The sequence below is a fragment of the Sparus aurata genome, chromosome 7, assembly GCF_900880675.1.
Source record: "Sparus aurata chromosome 7, fSpaAur1.1, whole genome shotgun sequence".
NCBI classification, from domain to species: Eukaryota; Metazoa; Chordata; class Actinopteri; order Spariformes; family Sparidae; genus Sparus; species Sparus aurata.
The window spans coordinates 10033982-10058633 of record NC_044193.1 but is presented as its reverse complement, the minus strand read 5'-3'; the positions used below and the strand labels follow the sequence as shown (position 1 = coordinate 10058633).

The following is a 24652-nucleotide window of genomic DNA, read 5'->3' as shown; positions in this document are numbered from 1 at the left end:
AGGATCAGGGCTTTTTTTTTTCTTCTTCTGTGCACTCCAACAAAGGAAACCACTCACTGGTAAAGCTCACAATGAAACAAACATGAAAAATGGATTTTCGGCTGTCACAAACAAAGGTCGTATCCTCCATGCACTGTTTTAGACACTGACAATTTAATAGCCTTATATAATGCGTCCTGGAGGCACATTATTTTGACATGCATCTTCCTCTTCCCCTCCCCTAGACCTCCTTTCAACCATGCTCTCACTAGTGTCATCGCTGCTCCGCCACAGTGCCAATGGGAAGTGGCGTGCAGCCTCAGCCCCGAGGCCTCTCCACATCTGGAGCTCAGCAAACCCACTTTGTTCTGATGTTGTTATACATGCCACTGTGATGCCGAAGCACCTCTGACCACTCTGTAAAACACCAGAAAACTTCCTCCAAAGCCTTCGCAGTGATTTTATTTTTTGCTTTATTGGCTCTTGTAGCTCTGAGAGGCAAAGCTTGTACAACCACTGAGTATCTCATATTTCACCAGGAGCAAGCTATCTGTGCTATTTCCATGGTTAGCCCTGAAATAAAAATATATTCTTAAGTAAATGAATCTATGGACAATCACTGCCCTAATTATTACTGTATGCTCACAGCTACAAATAGGTTTTGCATATTTCAATACTTCCCATTTATTTCCTCTTTCAGGCCATGAATTATTCATAAGAGAGAGCTCCTCTAAGCTTGTGGATATTTGTTTAAACAGCATGTTTAATTGAAGTCTTTCAGCCAATTCTGTGCAGGGGCTATGGTTTGTGGTCACAACGCTTATATGCAAAATGAATTTCTGTGGCCCACAGCTTAATTAATTAGCCAGCTTTCCCTCTCTCAAGACTACACCAGCTGTTGCTTGTCTTAGCCAGAATCCCCAAGCATTAATAAAAAGGGTGTTAACAGCAGACAAAGTTCATAGCTCAATACATATGGCAGTGTTTAGGTCACGGTTGTTTTTGGTGGAGTGTGTGGGGGGGGAATGAAAAACTACATGTCTTTCTAGTTATTTTAACCCTGTCTTGGATGAGAGCTGTGCTTTTGCAAACATTCCTACATTCGAACGATGACTTATTTTACACAAATCATTACTTTAAACCTTTTCAAAACACGTTAATTGAAAACTTGGCCCCAAAACGTGTTCTTGTTTCTTTTCCACTCAGTTAGAGATGCCAGGAAAATATAGTTTCAGACTGTACTGATCTCTTTACAGTCTCTATGATTATATTAATTAAACTATGTTACACATAGGTCATTGTTAGCACATAATGACTGGCAGATACCAAACACAAATTAGCAAGTGCAGTCACCACAAATCATTGTCACTGTCTTGTGGTCAGCGTGACACGACTGTGCACACCCCTGTGAGCAGTCTGCTATTCTGCTGTCAAGACAATGACCTCTGAGCTAGCACAATATAATCCTCATCGTCGGGCATGTTTTCATTTTTAGACTACAACTGTCATCAAAACAAAATTGGAGTCCTGTCAGCGCCATGTTGCTGTGTGAGGTGAAGAGTAACATAAACACACTTGTTTCCTTATCCTCGTGTCCGCATTCATTCATAATATCAGTTACTGAAGGGAAAACAAACTATAGTGCAGGCATCTACTCCATGTACGACACAAGTAATTAATGCGTCAATTATTTTACAGACATATTATTTCACTTACAATTCTTTGTACCTTATACAATAAGTTGACTTGACTTGAGTTTAGCAGTGAATTATGTAAGAATTGGTCACCTCTTGAATTTATACACCAAACAAATAGTGGGCAGCATATAACCAAAAAAAAAATATAACTGCTGTAGCTACCATTAGCTAGTTAGCTAAGTTAGCATGCTAACATCAACACTTTTGGACTGTTGTTTGCTCACATTCCATTAATAATGTTAAAATAATGACATATCGCACTTTGAAACGGCATAAAAACATTCAAGAATATTTTTTCATGGCGTTAAAAGGTTCTGATAGGTGAAGCGACATCATTTTGCTATTTTACCAACAAGACATGTAGCTTTAAGGCCTACGTTTAAACTCAGTGACTCTTTGTTCTACAGCATGGGAAAAATAAAATCATATCAACCAAGACTTCAGAAAAAGGAAAAAAATTGTTGACCTCCAAGAATCTGATTCATACTTGCAAGACATTTCCAAAAGGCCTTAAGGTACCTCGTTCATCTGTGTGAACATCAGTATGCAAGGAAGAAGCCACTGATCTGAAACCACCGTAAAAAAATGAAAAGACAAACATCTCACATTTCAGGGAAATATCCTGTTTGTGTCTCCTATCGTACCTTGAAAACCACCATTGGTTGCCATCTCAGTCTAGCTTGATGCTAACAGTCACCATTTAGCATTTAACAGCAGAGGCTGCCGTGCAGTCCGTTCATTGGGGTTCTGATTGGCAACAAAAAGGGATTTCCAATAATTTCATCATTCTGACGACAGAATTTTTTTTCAAAACAAATAATGTGAGAAAGAGTGGGGACTTAAGGGCTTAATTGAACACAATCCATCAATTAGTTAGGGTGTAATATCGACCTCAACAGAGCCGAAGTATTCATTCAGGGATTAAAAAAGAGACAAAGCTGTATGAGCTTGACTCACAAACAACGCAACAACGGACACACTGCCAAATTTAATGTTTCAAATTCAGACTTTTTGGATAAATCTCCTGAAGTTTGAGTGATGTAAACTTTCAGTAAGGGTGTATTATACTAATAAGCCTTGAATAATTTTTTGAGAGAGTGATTTGAAAAACAGTTTGTGTGCTAAACTTAACATCCTGCACCAAACCGCTCATGAGGGATACATATTGTTCAGACCCAAATTAATAAGTATATTTGTTTTAGAGAAGTGCCGCCACGAATTGCAGCCTCTGGCCAATTATTCCTCCAAAGAAAAATCATCCAGACAGCACATAAAGAAGGTTTGTGGTTAAGAGACATTTGCTGTTTAATAACCAGTGAGAAGAGAGCAGCACATTTTGCATTATTAGTTGAACACTTTAAACCACTTTGCCTCTGATAAAAAAAAAAAAAGAAGCAGAGCATCGTCTCGGGGTCATTAACGAGATTTTAAGACCCCTTGTTTTTGTTTTGGAGTTTGCAGCGGTTTTCTAAATATGTTGCTGTGACAGCTGACATAGCTGAAGGATAGTCGACTGAAACCCTGAGTCCTGATAAAAAAACGTTCAGTTTGCTTTAATCCAGAAATAGTCCAAAACAAAGCTCCTCTATACAGACACTGCTCTTTTTTGTTGTGTGTGTGTGAGTGTGAGTGTGCGTGTGCGATAGAGAGAGAGAGAGAGAGTAGCAGAGCCAAATAAGTGCTTTTTGCTAATATTAAACAATGCTGTGCGAAATGTTCCGGGCCTGCTCAACATTTAAAACTATCTGTAGCGGAAAAATGAATCAGTGGCTCCTTAAGAGATTTTCTGCATCACATTAATGTTTCATATTAATTAATGTGCGACAGGGATGTTAGGTGTAATCAGTTTTCAAACTTTCATTACTGTGAATTATGTATCTGCATTAGCAGGTTTAGAAACTGGGAGCAGACAGGGCCACGGTTATAAAGAAGGGAAGCACATTTGTAAAAAAAAAAAAAAATAATAAAATGTTCTGCTGGTGAGAAGCTTCGGTTCCTGACATTACCAAACTGTACATTATTAATAGTTTGTCATTTATTTATTCTCATAAATGAACTTTAAATATTTTAATGTCAATGACCTGCCGCTGTTTGGAACCATAACCAGCCCAGAGCCCATAGACAGATAATGAGACAATGAGCACCCAATACTTTTAATTAATTTTCTTTCCTTTTATGGTTGTTTTGACCTGTTGTGTCTCTTTGAGGTCATTTTAAAGTCTCTTTTTCAACACATTCTTATATCAAAATGATTTCCAGCGACTCCCAAAATGACATCTATCACTATTCCCAAAACAACATGACCGTTGCCAGGCTTGGGGAGTAACAGAATACATGTAACGGGATTAAGTCATTAGGAAACAAAAAAGATAACTTCTTCTGGTAAAATGACAGAAAATACAAAGGAATTCAATTACAGATACATTAAGTAGAAACAGGGATTACTAATAGGATTACAATTTTGAAACATTAATGATATACTAGTCTGTAACCATGCACATGTGCACGCATGACAACACTTCACTAGTCTCATACAACATCACACAGGACAAAGAAGTAATCTTGTTGATACTTATTGTCTCTAGTCTTGATTTGCATGTGTTTGGTACTGAGGGAATCTAAAAGTAACGAAAAGCAGTTACATTACTTTGATATTGTGTTATATACGTGAATTACGTAACGGTAATTTTTAAAGAAACCCTCCCAACCCTGACCGCTGCAGCGTAACAGCGAAAGGTCTCACAGAACTTTACCGTACGGTTGTAGTTTGGTTTAGTTTAGGCACTAAAACTACCTTGTGAGGTTCAGGAAAACATTGCGGTTTGGGTCAAAATCCATGTGTTACTCCTGTAATTACAAATATACTTACATTATCTAAGCAGTTTACATCATGCTGTGTATGTGGCATAAGTAAGTTAAAAGAACAGTTTACTTCTGATTTCACACTTCTTGAAATCAAACAGACTGAACTTGTTTAACTGTACTTGTTTAACAACCATCCGTCCACGACCTCCTTCCTATACAGACTTTTCACTCCATATACTGCTTCCTACTAGTTCTACTCTCTTCCTCCTCTTACTACAGCTGATAGAAGTCGACCTATATAGTTTTTCTAATGAGGACTGGTTCTTTTTCTATTTTGCTTTTCTTTTTTTGTAATTTCAAACCTCTTTTTTAAGGAGTCTGTCTTACTTTGTGGTCACTTTGCCTCTCTCTTATTAGTTTTGTGTGTTCATTGTGCATTTCTGTGATCGATCGCTCTCTTCGTGGTCGCGACTGTTTTGTCTGTCATTTTACTTCTCATTTTGCTTTTTTTTTTTTTCATCTGTGTCTTGTTTTGCATATCTTTTTGATCATTCTCGAGTCACTTCATACGGAGGTTCTGGTCCGGGAGTTGCTGGGCCCTGTACCCTGCAGGTCTAATTAACAATGCCGACAAGTCTGCAGCCTATCACCTTTTGATTCTGGGACCTAATGGGGAAACAGGGAGGCTCATCCCACCCATTGGCCACCTCTCTGGCCCTGCCCCCAAATTGGACAATGATAGGAACTTAAACACACCTAATCTAAAGCACCGCGCAGCGCCATAACTGAACTCATTATTTTTAAGCCATGGGTTGCCCCATTTGGAGTCACACCCTGTTGTACCCCGACACAGTGACAGCACTTCCAATTTCTCTTGATAAATAACATGGAAAAAATATCAATCCAACCTTTTATCTTTTGTTCCCATGCCAGAGAATAAAAACAAGCCCTCACAATGGAGGAGGATCCCACCATCGGCACACTTCACACTAATTGCTGATGCCAGTGGCTGCACAAGCCTGTGTGGGTTCATGCGTGAGCACTGTTCCTCTTTTAATACAACATTTTCCCCTGTGAAATAAAGTCTGCTGGGGAAAAATAATGATTGCTTTGTGTCCCCTCCATCTCTTAAATCTCACGTCAGAGAGTTCAGACCTTCTTTTTCTTATGTTAACATGGGATTGAGGACGGAGATGCTCCCTGCCAGGGTAAAGAGACCACCCTGCTGTTTAGTTTTCATGTTAACCAACCTTACACGGAAGTGCAGAGATGTTACAATTTGGTCCCAGGGTGCTTCTGTCCCTCTCTGACTTACTGTTTTTTATGAATGTCTTCAAGGTGTGGCAGCCCTCAGGCTCTCTCTGCTCTTTAGACGATGAACAGGGTTTTTGTCACTTCACTGCTGGCCGTTCGTGGGGGAATTTCGATGTGATTTTGAAGATTTGGTGACCCAGTTTTGAGACACATACTTTATTTAAATCCAGTTAAAACTGGGTCTTTGGGGATTCTGAGTGATTTCATGTGACTAACACCCCGCCATCCGACAGTGTGAAGTAAAAAAAAAACTACCTCTATTAATTCCCCCTGTATTTGTAGTGGTGACAAAGGGACCTCATTCCTCATTTTTTGATTTTCTCAGTGAAAGAATTTGGGAATTATGTCTGACAGATCATTTCATGTGGCGTCGTCTTTGTGGTTCCACTTGCCTATTTTAAATGCTTGGCAGGAATATGAAATTCATTATCATTACTTAGACCTCATTAAAGCAGAAGAAGCATCTCAACTTACTAATTGGTTCCAAGGCGGAGGGTAGTGGGAGAAATAAGCAAAGTAATTAATATTGGGTTTATCACACTATATTGCGGCTTTTTTTTTCCTGCTCTAATATCTCCTCGGTGTGCCACAAGTCTTCTGGCATATTTACACAACAGATCCAATTACCTTTTCCTGGTTAGACTGGAGTAGGCATGTGTGAGAATGGGCGCTTAAAGGGGGGGGGACAAAAAAGTCAAATATGAACAACATGATGAAAGGATTGACTGAGGCATTTCATGATCTGTCACGAGATGGAATCGAATCAAAAAATACAAAGCAGTATGTGAGTTCTAGGATCTGAGACTGTGTCCTTTAAAAGAATGAGGCAGCTGATATCTGATTTAATCATGTTGTATAGGTTCTGACAAAATACTTAACCATACGGACGCACATGCTCCATACCTTTTCCTTGATTGCGGTGAAACGTGATGAAACTGACGATCGTGTGACACAATCCACTCTGTTGTGTTCGACTAAATAAGTAAAGAACCATCGCGCCGATTTCAGCTCGCAGGTGTTGCATAATCATCATCGCCCGTTCCCTTCAGTTCCCTACATGTTATACAGCGTGGAAGGTCATTTAGCCTTTATATTATGCATTATTACACAGTTTACATATTGCAGTCACACTGCAGAGATTATCTGGCCGGCATTGAGAGGGGCCAGCCGTCACATCAGAGGCGAGCAGCTGTTCTCTGAAGGCTCTCTGACTCGACTCTATCTCTGCTTCCTTTTGTTCTCCCTGAATATAAGTCTTTCATCAGAGCAGGCGATCTAACCGTATGAAACACCAGCTCTGGACATTTGCCAGTTGGGGGAAAAGGGGCGAGAATAAAGGACAGGGACAGCTTGACATTTAAAAAATGAATGACATCTAACTGACAGAGAGAACACATATTTTTTTTATATTGTTCCCTTTTCTGTTTGCATATTTTCAGAGGAAACGAGAAGTTAACCCGTCCTAGAAAAAGGATAACAGAGATAGAGTGCCTTTGCTTTGTTTATGTGTGTTTAATGGACATGAAAGCTGCTGTGTGATTGCTGTTGTACAGTACATCGCTGTCATGCTCGACAAGCCACACATCTCCACCGTAAAAAACAAAACAAATAACCACTGGCGTTTTTCATGTGCGGGTCCTGCTCGCTGAGAGTCAGAAAAGCATTTAATGCCCTTGATCAGGGGCCCGTCTTGCGGTGTCCTGGGCTTGTGTTGTGTGTGACAACAGAGACGACTGGCTTTGAGGCTCACATGCAAATGGGAAACCCATTCCCTAGTACTCGCTGCTTCCGCTGTTCCATGCAGTTTTCATGCATCTTAAAACAACACCGGCTCTGCTCGGCGAGGAGTCATTTTGCATTTCAATAAAGTATCACCCATCTTTGGCCCACTGCACAGGACCAATTTTTCGGCCTCCTCGTGCGACACCCTGTCAAATCCGCCAGCCATATTTCATGAATTTCTCTGTTTTTGTTTGTCATGGACAGTGTTTTTTTTTTCAGGGTAGCAATTCGTAGATTTATTTGCTTGCAAATTGTTTTTGATTTTTCTCTCCAGCGAGCACATGCACTCGCAAGTGTAAACTTGGGCCATGCACATCAATCAAATTGAGTTTGTTAAGTAAAAAAATACCCTCATGTGTTGACACCTTTCAGAAACGCTGTTAATTCTCAAACCATTTTACATGCCCGAGCGTTCTTTTTAATCATTTACAACAACACACAAGTCCTGCATTTTCTTCAGCCCTGAAACATTTGTCTCGTAGTTCATCGAGCAATATGTCACTCACTTTCACCCCAGCATTTATGTCTAGAATAACAACAGTGCTACAGGGACTTCAGATGTTCTCACAGAAGGCAGGGAAACAAAATAGTCACTCAATTTGACACCATGCAGTCACATGTTTTTCTGCCTCTCACTGTCTTCCATCTGCATTAATTTGACATTCTCTAATCTGCCGCTCCCATTTCCTGTCACAGACAGCACTGCTGTAGCCTGCTGGCTTAGATGTCTGCAGAGAGCGTGCACACAGAAAGTGGAGCCTATTATGGGTCACCTTGAATCCATTTCCCATTAAAAGGTGACAGGCGTGCTGCTCAACAACACGGACTGCCGCGGTTTAGAGATCAGGGCGTGCTGTCTCTTATAAATGACTTTTAAACTACAAAATAATTAACGACAGGTGATACAGACTCTGAGTTTGTAGCTACTTATTGAGTCTATTTAGTTATTTAGTTGTCACTCAGTTATCGATATATATCGTCACACAGCACTTAAATGTTTGCTTGAGCGTGCGCATTCAGTACGCCAGTGTCACTTGCTGCCAATCACTGGAATCCAAAGCCCCAGGAGAGATGGGTTACCTGCTAAATTGAGTCCCCTAGGCTTTCCAGTTTGTATATGGAGTGTGACAGTGGCTGCTCTCACTGCTATCCCTCAGCTCGCACGCTGCATTCATTAAATTTATATTTCACTTGGATTATTAGGTTTTTACAAATGATAGGCCATGTTCAGGACTGCACAATACAGAGTATTTTCTCGTGTACACACTGTGTGGAACAGAGGGCACCAGAGTGTTGCCATTCAGACAGTATACTCGCTATCGGCGTCTCCAGAGACAACCACACAGTCTGGGCTCATTACAGTAGACAGCGAGTCATTGCATACTTATTGCATACTGACATTTCTATTGAGATAGACTGGCCATTTTCCTCTGCGGAATGGCTGTTTCATCACGTTTGAAGAACCATTTACTGGTCCCACATGAACTGTGCTCACATTCATTAGGCAGGCAGAACCGCGGATCCGCAGAAATTCAGAATTGACACCGTACACGTTCATGTCACGCACGATTTGACGGCATTCGCCTTCATCCAGGCTTGCTGTCCATAACTCATCGGATTTCTGATGCAGTGTCGTTGGCTTTCCAGCGTGACTCATTGGGCCGTCGACCGTCGACTCAGCGGCACTCCTCGCTCTCCGTGCAGCAGCTGAGACACTGCTCGTGCCAGGTGTTGTCATTTGTGTAGATAATAGCATTGCAGTTAAGTGCTCCAGCAAATTTCCACGTGATTAACTTGAACAAAGCAGGTCCCTCTGTGGGAAGTTGGGTAGAGTGCCACTGGGTTAGTTAGGTTTCAAAAAAAAGCTCTTTTACTCTGAGTGTTAAATGTATTTTACAGTTACTGTCAATGCACTGTTCCATCTTGATTTTCAGACAAAAAGAAGAGAGAATATAATTAATTAGAGCAGACTAGAAGTCCCAGATAGACTAGAAAATGGGTTCAAGATGAGTTCAGCGATATGAGATATTAGACTTTATGTGAAAGAGAGAAGAAGAAGAAAAGTTTGTAAAACAAAAGTGGACATACAACCCCTGTTGCTATGCGACAGCAGGCAATCAGTCCTTTAAAGTGAAACTCCGTGATTACATTCCTGTCGCTGCTGAAAAAGTTAATACACAGTAACACAAAAGAGTCTGACGGCATCGCTATAGCTTCAGGGGATGAGAACATCATGAAAAAGGCCCGCTATACAGTTCACAGTATGTAACGACTGCCACTAAAGCATTATGCATTTGTGACCCTGAAAAAGTGAAGTTGAGAAAACAACCTCACCGCAAGTTTTATTCGTCATATTTCTACTTTACTTATGGCTGAGAGCTTCTTCTATCTCTGCATTTATGAGTCAAATTGTTGTTTTTCTGAGAGTAATATATCCGCAGCAGTGATGTGGTCGTGAAATAAATCTCACCACTCGTAGACGAAGGTCTGGGTTTTATATCATATCATATTACGGCCAGCAGATGGAGTTTGCCCAGTTATCGTGGACTTGCATATGTCGATTTAAAAGTAAAACATAATAATCAAAAGACCAAAGAACCTCAGCTTTAAAGCTAACACAGACAAGAAGTGCAATGAATATATGCAAAAAAAAAGTATGACGTCAGTATTTTTCAGCAAACTTTACAATATAATTCTTAAAGGTCCCATATTTTGGGCTCCGTTTCAGTGCCTGGCTCTTTAAACACCCACTCCCAAAAAAAAAAGGCCAGTCTGCACTGATTGGTCAGCTCTCACAGGCCTAAGCAGGCACCGCCCACCATGTTTCTGCATCAGCTCTGCCTGTGTTTTCGCACCACAGCTGTGTTTGGAGCAAGGCGGAGGGCGGTGACTGTTGTGACATCCCAACCTTACAGAAGTCCTGATTGCTCGTGAAGACGTTTTGTACAATATAGGACCTTTAAAGGTACAGTAAGTTTATCCATTGTGTAGTTTTACAAATTATTTTATTATATTAATCTTACTGTTTAAGTAGCATTTTTCTGTTGCCAGTAAAACTGGTGGTCTGAGGATGAAGAGGATGTTTCAGCAGACTGGGTGTATCACACAGAAGATTTTCATGAAACTCAATGGAGGCAGATGGCATAACAGTACATGTGAGGACAATATGCATTGTCAAGCCAATTCTGAAGGACACCGCCAGGTTCCAGAGTATATAGACTCTGTTATACACTGTTGAGCAGCTCAAACACTGCTAAACTCAAAGTCTTAAAATGACTATTCTGACTATAACTGGGTCTTAAAAACCTTATTTTCATATAACAACCTAATTAATCTGTAAGATTTTAGTATTTCAACCAGTTAATTCCAACCTTTTATATTTTGAATGAACCTGTCAGCTGAACTGACGGTTCTTGAAGGGATTTTGCTGCACTAGAATAATGGAAGATTTGATTTTACTGATACATGAAACTAATTGCTGTGAAGTTGACACAAGGGAACCCAAACACAGATACAGAGGCAGACAGACTGAAAATAAAAGGGAGCTAAAATCCAAAACATGAACAACAGAAGGTAGACAACAAATGAGAGAAATCCAAGAGCAGAAAATAAAATAAAGTCAAAACCAGAATAACACAAGGGATAAGGAAGCAAATGCAGGTAAACGCAATGAGGAGACAGGACCGGGCAACATAGGGTCGAATACAAACTCTGGCTTAAATACACAGGGGGTGATGAGCCAATGAGACACAGGTGAGTACACTTACCGTGTGTGTTTTTTTCCACTTGGCAAGCCAATCGGACATGACATGGGGGTGTGGCAGCATCGACGATCCCATTTTTTAATTCGAAGTTCGAGATTTTGACTTAATTTCGGTCGATTTCGCCCTTACTTTTTATGCATAATGGTCCCTTTCATAATGTTTTGTTTAAGAGGTGATGCTTAATTGAATAATCTATACAATTTTAATCAAGTGGTTCTCAAACTTTTTCAGTTCAAGAGCCCCTGAACTAAAACCCCATTAACCCTAAACTAACCCTAAATCAGACCACAGACCATTTTTCGTAAGATTTTATCAGAACTTGGCTTTTAAATGTTTAACTACAAAAAGTGTATAAATTCCATGGACAATTGTCACCCATTCTGTCATTGTGTCAGTTATGTATGAGAATTGTGGTGAAAACATTTTTTTCTCCTCTTTGCTGGAACCCTCTCAAGGACCCGCTTTGAGAACCACTGGCTTAGTCTAACAATCCCACCTGAGCAGATCGTGTTTTTACTTTTGTCACCTTTTGTTTCCATGAAACTTGGATGACGTTTGGGTCTAGACACAAAATAGACTGCATAACCTTTAGGAAGTTAGTGAGAGTTTGGAAACTAACTCTCACTTTCTTTAAAACTGCAAGATGACATCCTTGTTACTTTCTCAGGATGTACTGGATCCTAGATTTGGTCTGCAACGGTTAAGAGGTCATGGCTAGTTCAAAATGTAGAGTTTGACATTGGTTAGGTTTGATTGAATTAAAGGGCAGTGTTGGGCCTTGGCGAAGGTATGCACTCAACTCAGTGCCCTTCTAGATTTATGTCATGCAAAAGCTGCAAGCATTAACTGTAGCTGTCAGATACAGATGATACGTCTGCTGAGCCACTGATCAGTTGGCACAAAGCTAGATATTGTCAAATATTATGATATTTGCCTTCAGATGTGATATTCTCAATACAGTATTGAATATCAAACAGACGTGTGATTCTTCATCTGACAGGAACTAGTCCAACTGTATTTTAATTTCATTTTTAGTTTATTATAGTGTTCTCACCTGTGTTTTTAGTATTATTCTGTTATTTAAAATTGCTGTATGTGAGAAGCATATTAACCTCTCAGTGCTTCATGTATTCTATTATTCTGAATAAAATACAAATACAATATCTGTATTTTGTGTATTGGACAATATTTTGGATATCACCAGGGCATTTTGTATCATTTGTAAGCGTGACACAACTGCATAAAGGGCCCCCGGCTGTGTTGTGGCAACAAAAAGCAGACTCTTTTTCATAAGAAGTCAGGATGTCCCCAGTGTGTTTGACCATGGCACATCTCCAGCCGTGTTTGTGACAGACAAAGCAGGCATTTTAAGCCAAAACATCATCTTTTCTGAATTCTAACAAAAAGGGATTTTGTTCCTGAAACCTAACCGGATCATGCGGACGACGTTGTCACATCATCAAATTAAGGAGAGGAGGTGGATTGCCAACACTTGACATCAATTCATTAAAGGTTCACCGTCATTTTTTCTTCTTAAGCAAGAAAACCGACCAACAAAAACACAGGAAAGAAGGACAAATGAATCCTATAAACTACAACAGATCCTCAACCTCATATCTCTCAAAGTTATGACTTCTCCAGCTCCTCCAGGCCTATAAATGAGCCGTGCCCTGTTGTGTGCAGGTTGTAGGTGGTCACCTCGTTTTCCCAGCTCGGAGTAATGAAGAGACAGGAGCACCGAGCATGACAACAGAAAACAGAGCAGTTCCAGTTGAGACCCTCTGCTCCCGCGTGACCTCTGATCCCACAAATGACAATTTCAGTCTGACCCTTGTTACCTGTCAATCAATCTGTTGCTGCAAGAGACAACACCAGCACACACACACACACACACACACACACACACACAGCAACCAATCAACCAACCTACACACACACACACACACACACACACACACACACACACACACACACAGCAACCAATCAACCAACCTACACACACACACACACATGCACTCACAGCCTGAAGCTGTTTGTCATTTGGGAGACTGACTTTGTTCCTAGTCGCTAATAATGGGGGAAAATGGAAATACAGAAAACAATTATACCCTTGCATGGCTCCAGCCTTCACCTGATGAGAGCGTTCATCTCCAGCCATGTTGTTCTCCGTCTCCGTCTGAAATATTTATAATGCAAAAAGATGGGGTCTGGGAGCGTGCAGCGTGTTGTACTCACGGGCGGGAACCATGGGTTGAACTTGAAAAGTGCTCATCGGCGTTGCATAGCTTTTGTTTAAAGGTACCCACTACACCTGCCAGCTGGAAATACCGCTCTGATTTGCATTTTTATTTGATTTTAATGTATTCTTCTGAGGTGATGATTTCCAAATATAGAGTATCCCTGATTCTTTGCGCCGTCTGCGAGCAACGAGCAGTGCAAGTTAATTCTGTTGAGTGGTGTGTTTTTAATAGATCAAAGAGGAAATCTGGGGCTGTCTTATGCAATTAAGGAGATGCATTAAGAAGAACAAACCCCTGTGGGCTGTTGTTTTCAAATGATGCCCCACTGCTTCCACTGGTACATCACGATTAATGTTGTGCAGACATGCCCTTTTGTTGAGTGCATCAGACAGCCGGCAACATTCTCCCAGACCGGCGTACAAGATCTGGATATTTTTCATTTAAACCAAAGGCTGTTGATGTTTTCTGAAATACAGGGCCAGGGGTCATGATAACCCCAAGAAAACTCAACTCACTTGGCGAGAAGCAGGAAAAAGACAAGCTTTTTCTCGATTATTATTTTTTCTGCCCCCTGCACCGAAATCTGGCTGTTAATTTAGTTTATTAAAATTCACTTTACCCAATCAACAGCTTGACATTATTTCTGTTTAATTAATACTTGTCGGTTACTCCAGCAGATTTAAATCAGGCACTGCACATATTACTTTAGAAGCACTCAGGAGTAAAACTCTGAATCCTGAATGAAGTGCAAACAACCTAATCACGATCTAATTCTGACTTCTACCGAGGTTTAAATGCTCATAAAAGAAGATGATGATCTTTTTTATTTTTTTCTATCAAGCAACGTGTTAGAAATGAGAGAATCAAGTGTGAGATGAGGCCACTGATCTACTTCTATCCAGCGGGTCAAGTGGAGCTGTGTTGATTAATCCTCTCAGGCGCTCACATGATGGCTCAATTATATCCAGAAATTGACACACAACTCTCTCTCTTTCTCTCTCCTTCTCTCTCTATCCTTTTTTTTTAGAATTTCAACTATTTAATGGCTTCGTTTGGCTGGTTTGAAGTTGCGCGCCGGAAAAATAATAGTCCTTATAATGCAGCTATATCAACTGAAAAATTGCTGTGTCCACATCAAATGATCTGTTGAGATTTGAGATTTAAAGCTAAGACTTTACTTTTACTTTTGTAAAAGAACACATAATAAATATATTTTTGAATTGTTTTCGAATCAATAAGTTGATCGGCCTAAAAATTATTTGGCAACATGTTTCGACAATCGATCGTTTTTTGTGAAGTCATTGTCAAAGTTGATGTCCTTGAGTTTTGGCCTGATAAAACAAGTAATCAATATGCTGTTGCTCTTTCTGACATTTTACCAACAAAGCATGCTTTTCAAAGAAGAACAGCCCACAAGGGTTTTGACAAAGAAGTAATTGTTTTCCACTCACTTCCACACATGAAAAAAAAAATTACTTGGTCTCACATATTAATTTTTCCTCATGAAAAATCCTTTTCTCACAAAAAACTTTGAAAGATTATCCTGGCAAGAACTTTTTCTTTTCACACCAGATCACAAGTCTACGACGGAGTATTAGGGCCATACTAACAGGATAAAATAAAAGAAATTACCAGAATGAAGTCATAATAATATGAGAATAAAGTTGTAATAATAATACAATAAAAAAATATATTTTTAATGAGAAAAAAGCTTCAATAGAGTTATCAAGATCTGATGTGACCAGTTCTTTCTTCGAAATAGACACAGTAGTTTGCACAATTGTTTCAAAGTCCTGATACTGATAATAATTTGATGCTGATGTGCCAAAAGATTAAGTATTTTCCTTATTTGTGAAACCGATACCAAAGTATAACTTCACAAGATGCTCAACATTCCTCATTTTAACACAGAGGGAAGACTGCTCTTTCTTGTAAGAGTTCTCACAAAATTACTACTTTTTCTCGTAATCTTATGACTTTATTCTCGTAATATTATGACTTTATACTCGTAATTACCCCCCCCCCCCCCCAAAAAAAAAAAAATTCTCTTAGTCTGGCCCTAACACTCCGTAGTACAAGTCATAAACACAGGAGAGAAAATAATTCAAACCAGATTTAGCAAATGGATCACCACAAAAACATTTTTAAAAAATGTTTGACTTGCCCCTCAGGGATTCCATTCATAAGGGATGTACTTGTTTTTCTTTAACTAAAATGTCCTCTATTTATGCTGATTTGGCTAATTAGTTATGAAAAATGTGACTTTTACAGTTTGCTTTACCAAGCAAAATTGCAAAATAATTACACTGAAATGTTTGCTGCAACTCTGCTTTTGCTGTCTTGGGCACTTAGTGTGCAAATAACAGAAACAATCCATATGAGAGAGGCATTATGGTTTTTATCATATAAAAAAACTGCTTACAACTATTTTATTGTGTGTATTGTTTATAATCTTATATGCTTAAATAAGGGAATGCTGATATAAAGACTAATTCATCGTCTTGACATTTTTAATGAGGGTTTTCTGAACTCTACAGTGTCCACGGCAGAGGAGGCTTGTCCATAGAGGCAGAGGAGGTTGGTCCTCCTCTATTTTTGAGAGGCAAGAGGAAGATCAATTTTTTTTTTTAAGAAAGAGTAACTGGTTGAATAAATCATTACCAAATCTCAGTATCATTTATAAAATATTATATATATATTATATCATTAAAAAAAGTTTCTTCTTTGGAAGAAAATCCACTTAAAACGGTTCAACAGCGACAGCTGCAGACGGAGGAGACAGAGCAGTCTGTGAGAGGAGCAGGGAGCAGGAAGGTGGGGGCTAGAGGAGGACGGAGGGCTTCTGTCCTCCGTAGGAGGGATCTCTTTCCATTGACTTAATGCATTTAAGATTTTTTCATGCTGATCTATGATTGGCTAAGATACGTAATTTGACGCGCTAAGGGAGGACGTCCTCCCTTACCAATCAGCAACCAGAATACAAGATTGACAGCAGGTTGGTCCAATAACAGTTCCCAAATTTCATTCTCACATTTATACAACCCTAAACAAAAAATACTACTATGTATTTTACAGCTTTCACTGCCAGCCATGCTCGGACAAGAAATATGGAGTTTTCAGCAATATTGGAATCGGTTTCAAGGAAATATAAGCACATTTCTGAAAGAAAAAAAACTGTTAGGAGAAATCAGAGAGAAGTTTCGTTTCTTTCGTACAGAGCAGCAACAAAGCCACTGTCGTGAAGGTCATGCGTTGAGTGCTAAGACAGCACAGGGGGTAGCGCAGTTTCCTTCTGATCAGGTGACTAGGGTTCGAATCCCGCAAGAGATAGAAGTTTTTTGTTGTTTTTTTTGTCTTGTATATTAGCTTTTTAATGAAATGTTATTTAAAGAAGTCTTGTAAGTCATTGTTTTATTGCTTAATTTTCATTGAATATAAGAAAGTAGGGTTAATTAGTTGACTTGGATAAAATAACATGACACCGTGGACTGGTTTTCCTCCTGTCCTCCCCAATTTTTTCAGTCACCAGCCGCCACTGGTCCACGGCCATTCTAAAAGGCTGCTCTGGATCGGGACTGCCTCACAAACCGAAAAATTCAAACGTAGTGAAGTGATATATGCAAATTAAGCCGCATTCCACATACCCTCAGCTCATTGTCAAACATTACTTCAAATCACTTTGCTGGCAAAATACTGGATACTTTTGCCCCCTCTCTCCACTCTTTCTCTCCACAACCTCCTTGATCTTGTGTCATGCTGACGGGTGTAATTGTCAGATGGTCCTTTGCTGCACACCTCTCATATGTGGAGAGTCTGAGCGCAGTGGGTGGGAGAGGCCAGCGGTTGAGGTGGGTCGAGTCCGCTCGGTCCACTCCTCTCATGCTTCGGGGCGGAGGCAGCCGTTTGGTGATAATTGCATGGTGGAGACACTGTTCATATTCATGATAACCCTGAAGCAGGTCTCCCCTCCTGCGACAAGATGTCTGTTTTTCTGCCCGCTCTCACACAACTCTTCATCATCATTTCACATTCAACGAGCTGCGGGGTCCTCACTTTGCTCAAAGCGTGTAAAGCACCATTATTCTTGTTTACAGCGAACTCTTGTGATGTTTTTATTGTTATTGTCCTCTTTAAAATTAACCTGGGAGGATAAAGAATTTATAGCAGTTTAAGATTAAGCATGAGATGTGAGCCATAAAAGCAACTTTGAGATTGGTTTTCAATTATTCAAAATTAGGAACAGAAACATGAATCTGACTGTCAGTGGTGGGGGAAGTATTACAATACAATGGCAAAAACTCCTCTTCACATAACAGTACTTCATTCAAAACCCTACTGAAGTGTTATCAGTTGAATGTGTTTACAGTAACAAAGCAGAAGTCCTAGTTTGGCCAGATTATTTCCACTGTGAGAGGTATTGATATATCTGACAGTTATTAAATTGTACCAATGCATCAGTGTGTGAGCAGCATTTTACTGTTGTAGTGTGTCGAAAAGCTGGTTCCATTTGGTAGCTCAGTTCAGTGGTTCTCTCTAAGATAAATCTGAGGGGTTGTGAGATTCTTAGTGAGAGAAAAAAACCTAGTTCTGCGACAAATTTGTTTTAAATGTTTTGAACTTTTCTCCAATCTTCACTTTCTGAGGACATATTGGATAATAGTTCAAATGTAAACTAACATTATCCCAAATGTTTCCAAAAATGCTCAACGCCAGAGAAACCTGTGATTTCATTCAAGTAAGCAGTGTGTTTCTTTTGGTCAGCGGCATCAGTGGCCCTTTACACCCCATAGTTGCTATAACTCCCAGCCAGATGATTGAGTAAGTGAGTGAGTAATGTTACGTTGCCTTACGTTACTTGTGTCTATTTCATTAGTATGAAATGACATAATGCTTATAGACATATAGTGAATATAACTTTAATCCATTACCTCGTCCGTAAACATGTAGCTGCAATAACTTCCAGGCAAATACCAGATCATATGTCAGTAAGTTATATATGAAATAATCAGTTATCTAATTGTATCGACCATGAGAAGCAGATAACAATCACTGAAGTATCATTAAAGTTTTCAATACATTTTCATATAATGATTAAAGCCCTGACTGTTCTATTTCTGATCAATACAACTAAATTACAATGACAAGTGCCTCATGCCGAGTCACTGTACTAACCCGAGTAACAAACAACATTCCTCACATTGCGGTAGAAGGAGTTACCAGGTAATCATTCAGGTAATCATCATCTCCATGCTGCTTTTCTGAAGCATGAGTAACGTTATTCCTCTCAACCACTTCAGAGCGTCCTGAACACAAACTAACTCCTAACTTATAACTACCCGGTCACTTGAAACATTTGCTAACCAGTCGCCATAAAGACAAAGCTAAACACCAGAGTTAGCATACAAGCTTACAAGCTAGATTCACCAGCAAGCTACGTAGCTCGACTGCAACATCAGCGATATGCACTATTGTGAGTATTACTGTAACTGCCGCCACCATAGCCACCTTGTGGTTAAAACACAGAATATGAAACATATATAAATCAGGGGTCCTTACCTGTCCAGCAGAAAAGCGCCATCGCTCTTGAGTCCTTACAAATCCCGCAGCTCCCTCCACCTCTGAAATGACGCTCTGATATTTACCCTTGTTTTCTCTCTGGCTCAGTCCAATTCTTTCTTTACACACTGCTTTTCTTCATCAGTCTTCTTATTTCTTCCCTTTGAAGCAGGCAATGGTGTTGCATTTTTCGGGTCTGTTGTTATCTTTTCTCCGCCATTGTTTACAGTTTGCGCTTGCACGTATCTGACCAGGTAAGAGCCGGCACTGCGCCTGCGCGGGGGAGGGGCACTGCCCAGTACGCTGCGTGAGGGAGGGGGGCTGCCAGCAGTATGCACGAGAGTGATTGACACTTCTCAGACACTCCCCTTGGCTCTGATTGGTTGTGTTCACCTGGAGCGGTGGATTCTTGCAAATGAAATTACAGTGACTGAGTGCTGATCTGCATCTTATTCTACTGTCAGATCATAATGACAATTTTAGCCAATATAACCAAAAAATAGTTACACACTACAGCTCGACTAATCATTCCAGCTTGTAGTTAGTGGAGTAAAAGTAATATAATTCTTTATGACATGTAGTATGTAAAAAGCAGCATAGATGGAGGTACGAGTGCTTCAATAAATGTACTTTAATTTACTTTCCACCACTGACGACTGTCTATCTTCAGACGGAGATAATGTCCGTACAGTGACGCGTTCAGATGTGACAAAATGTGTCTCTGTCTGATCACCCCAGAGATGTAGACTTAATGTCTTTTCTTTTCTGTTTCTTCTTCTTCCTTATCAGAGGGGGGCACATGTGAAGTAATCGCTGCTCACAGATGCTGTAACAAGAATCGTATAGAGGAGCGGTCACAGACAGTCAAGTGTTCCTGTCTGCCAGGGAAGGTGGCTGGAACCACCAGAAACAGACCTTCATGTGTCGACGGTGAGTATTTTCGCGGGTAAAGAGTGAACATATCAAGTTTTACCACTAAAGGCTGCATGAGATGAGATATTTGCTTTGAAATCCCTTGCACTGCAGGAAAAAAGACTCCAAGATTCTCAGATTTAACTCAAATAAACATGTATCGTGTTACGTGAAAATCCAAAAAATCCTGTCAGGAAAAAAAAAAAAAAAAACTGCTCTGTTTTGTAAAGATACAGAGATTTGCTCATATAAAAGCTTAAGTCTCCCATATAATGCCTTGTCCCGGATAAGATTAACGTTACCTGGGATAATGTCACGTTCAAATACAGCCGCTGACAGGCGGCAGAAGGTATCTGCAGGGGAAAGCTTTACTCCAACTGCATACCGTCCAATGCAAAACGCTGAATGTAGCAAACCTCGGGGTAGAGTCAAGAAATTAAGGCTAACATAAAGCACAGAGCTGCAGAGGAAAGTGGCTGTTGTCAATGTACCATGTCGATATTTCATGTCTGCACGCTTGACAAACGTCGACAATGCTTTGTGAGAAAATAGATTTGAAGACTGACGGAACTAAAACGTACACCGGCTTCGGGAAAAACCTCTCACCTGCAGCTTTTATCTTAAATCCTTTTGCTAATATTGCTGCAATCTCTGGGCAGACAGGGGGTATTTGAGGTCTCTCGATGTCAGCTCTGACAGACTCTTTTCCTCTGTCGCACATTACAACCATTTACTGTCTACTTACCCTGTATTTAAGGCAATTTTCTCCCCTGATGGCAGATATGTGGCGTGCTTTTAAGTCAAGCCACAGTCACACCTACCGATCTACTCACTCAGTAAAATGCCTCAGTCCAGCCCGTCTGCATTCATGTGTAACAGTGTTTGATTCTGGCAGCTGTTTTAGATTTAGTCGTGGTCTTTAGATGAATGCTTATTAGTTTTAATCACATTTTTAGTCTCTTTTTAGTTGTAGTCGACCAAAAAAGAAGTCATACATTTTTGTCCCCTTGTAATCAAAATGTTTTCTCTCCATAAACTCGTTTAATGAGACAAATGAGTCTCTGCATAATCAGCGGCTTCATGTTTGCAGATGTCTTCACCAATGCGTCAGACAGTTTGATCAGGCGGGCACGTGGAATATACTTACGAATACTATAATTAAAGTCCCTCTAGCGCTGAAACAATTAGTCTGTTAATGGAAAAAAATAAGTTTGCTCAGAAATCATACAAGTGCTGTGTTCAGAGCTCACTTTACACTCGATACACTATGATTACAATTACAGTGAATCCTTGTCCAAGTAATCATTATACATAAACTTGCAGGCTGTAAGCATAACAGCAGCAACACGTGATGCACAGTTAGACACAATTTCTCATGTTGCACTGCAGGATCATATATGATGAATTCATTTGTCCAACCGAAACGGTTATTTGTCCCAGCAAAGTTATAATATTAATTGTAAAGCCCTGCATGTTTCACTAACGAGCTTTAAAGCTAGCAAATTGATGTTAGCAAACGCGTTAACGTTAGCCTGGAGGCCAGACTCACTCATTCATTATTTTGGCTGAGACAGGCTGAGCCAAGCGTTTACAAAAGTTGACGCAGCTTACTGCCCAGTAAGGCTGACACAACGTTAGCAAATATATGTGCTTCGCTAACACTAGGACTTACAGTAAGTTAGCATCACTGTGACATTAATAGCAGGGTGGTAAAACATCAAGTGTCTCCTCAGGTTGTTTGTATTCTTCCCACTTAATCTGTAGCAACATGGGACTCCCTAAACGCAGAGTGCTGTGCGCCTGACGCACAGTCTCATCAGCTCCCATTAGGTGTCTGATCACATCATCATTTTACAAGTGATGTAACAGTGATTAAAAAAAAGAGATTTTAATTCTTAATTTAACTTGAAACAGAAGTCTGTTTTATCTTTGATGATGATTGCTGCTCCTATCCTGTTTTATTCATTGAATCCATGATCCTTTCCAAAACCTAACCTAAGTAGTTTTATAGCTGAAATCAAACGAAACTGCAACTGAAATGTGAAAATATTATTTCTAATACCTGAAAATATCTGAAACAAAACTCAAAATAGACGCAGAGAAGACCTTAAAGTCGTCCAGCAGAAAAAACTTTTTATAAAGCTACCGAAACTGTCATAGATGAGGTTAAACACAAACATTTAAAAACAACATGCAGAGCACACATTGAGAGGGTCACAGAGCTCACTGCTACACCCATCTGGGTGAGATACTACATGTTTAGGGAGGCCCGAAGCAACAGGTCGTCCCTCAGTCTCCGTTTACTACATTGTGTCTTCCGTTTATGCCAAAGTGTGCTACCGTGCATCAGTTCTGTCCTTTTTGCCGACCAAAAGCTATCATGTTGTCACTAACTCGCTGTCAGTTCGGGAGGCATCGCCTGGGATTCTGGGAGTGCTGCACACGTCAGTCAATGACAGCGATGTATTGTTTATATTCTGACAGACGGTCTAAACGCCCCCCCAAAAAAAGCCTTTCATTCATCATTTGTCAGCAAAAAACAAAACACGCATTTCGTCGTAGTTTTTATTACCAAACATCTATTTTTAGCTCAGCGTCGTCCTGTCTTCGCCAAGGAAAAGAAGGCAGTTGAAGAGCATTTATTATGTCTTCGTTAACGAAAAATCAACACTGATTTATAACTGCAGCCATTAAAGAAACCATACTGAAGGAAGCAACAAGTTCTCTGAAGCACCGGTGACACATACAGCAAACTTCCTCGCCGCCACCTTTGACATGGCACATGATTATAATTCTTCACCCCCGCCGAACGGTCATCCATCTGTTAACTGTCAGCTCTGCTATCTGGTTTGGCACTGTGTTAGGGTGAACATTACCTGCATCACCATCTCTCTTTTTTTTTTTTTCTTCTTTGTTGCCTGTAGCATCCATAGTAATTGGGAAGTGGTGGTGTGAGATGGAGCCTTGCCTGGAGGGAGAGGAATGCAAGACGCTCCCTGACAACTCGGGCTGGATGTGCTACGCCGGCAACAAGATCAAAACCACAAGGGTAAGAAAACCTCTCTTGACCGCTGGAACGCAAGGAGTTAAAGCGGGGAGAACAGTGGGAGGGGGAGATGCACAGCGCCGCGACGCTCGCTGTGGCGCCAACAAAACAGCATGCTTATTGAGATTGAATTTCGCTGCAATTTGCACTTGTTAACGCCGCCGTCTAACCCCTCAATTTCCCTTCTTCTTCCTCCCTGTCAGAACACTCAGCCATACACAACATCAACATATTAACACTTTGCCAAAAGGATGCAAGGGAACGCCTCGGGAGCAAAGGTTAATCTGCAGGTCAGCCTCTTCATTTATCCTGCGACATTTTGAATGCTAATTAAATTATCTCGACTGATTTAATTGCCGAGCTCCGTGGAGGGGCGCGACGCAACATTTCTTTTTTTATTCATTCCTGTGATATTCACATTATCCTGTCTCTCCTTCTCGTTGCAGCACTGTCACAGGACCAATTACCACAAAAACAATGAACCTATTGTTGCTTTAAGAAATGTGAACACTTCTCAGATTAAAGTGTAAAAAAAAAAAGAAAAGATGTAGAATACATAAAGCACATCCTGCTCAAGGCTGCTGAAAATACTAGCGCTCCGAGCTGCCTGCGGGGGACTTCATCACAACCTTATAATGAATATATTTCCATCATTTCTTTCCAACTTTCAAGATGGAGCGCCAATGTCTGTGCGTTTGGATTAATATCAGGAGAGCCTCAGACGGCCCCGCTCAGACATTAGTGAGACAGATGTTTCGCTGTGAGGCACGAAACGGGAGACGGATACGACAAAGGACACAGGCGGAGCGAGTACAGTAGTTGACAGCCCTCAGGTTTTCCTTTTTTTTTTTTGATATCGTGTGGGGAAAAATACTGTACATAAATTGTTTGTCCTTTTCTCGTGCACATGAACTCTTGTTTATGTCGGTGGTGAAAAACGATCATTCGAGTCCCTGAATGCCATCTTTATCTTTCCCTCTTGTTACCCACGAAGCCCAACACAGCCAAAGTTCACGGAGGCGGCGACGCTGGGATAAAACAGATGCATTATGGGGGAGACGTGTTTTACAAATACAGCTTGTGTGTCTTGATACTGTATATTTTACCATTTGTTTGTACGGTACTTGTATGCCTTTGATCACCTCTTAAATGGCTTTACCAGTCGAACTTGGTAACGTGTCAGCTACCCTGAAACTGATTGATTCACCAAAAATGTGATACCAGTAGGTTGTTTTCGATACTTGAAATGCCTTATTTGTGTCAAATCATTCAAACGATGATATTGTACATATGAAGCCATCTATTGATATGTGATGAAAATTTCATTAAAGTCATTGTTCCTGTAACTGATGCGAGTGCATCCTTGCCACTGCCCTCACAGGTGTCAGTTACCAGCGCCTATTCGAGGTGATCTGAATGCAGCTTGACGTTAAAGTAGCAAAAACCGTCGCTTTAGGGCCCCGAAAAAACCAGACCGACATCAAACATCTAGGAGTTGAAGGCCCACGTTTGTGTGTCGCCGATGGCTCACCCAAAAAAAAGCAAAGACTACAGCTG

General features: G+C 40.4%; 1 protein-coding gene across 2 annotated transcripts in view; it reads left to right on the top strand.

The window, feature by feature from the left end:
* The window catches only part of LOC115584510 (chemokine-like protein TAFA-1), a 30493-nt gene extending 6048 nt beyond the window's left edge, over positions 1-24445 (top strand). For both annotated transcript variants that reach the window (XM_030421970.1, XM_030421969.1), the window contains exons 3-6: positions 19927-20067; positions 22974-23098; positions 23299-23385; positions 23542-24445. In XM_030421970.1, coding sequence (XP_030277830.1) covers positions 19927-20067; positions 22974-23098; positions 23299-23331 — 299 coding nt within the window. In that variant the 3' untranslated portion in view covers positions 23332-23385; positions 23542-24445. The remainder of the gene's footprint in view (positions 1-19926; positions 20068-22973; positions 23099-23298; positions 23386-23541) is intronic.
* The last annotated feature ends 207 nt before the right edge of the window (positions 24446-24652 follow it).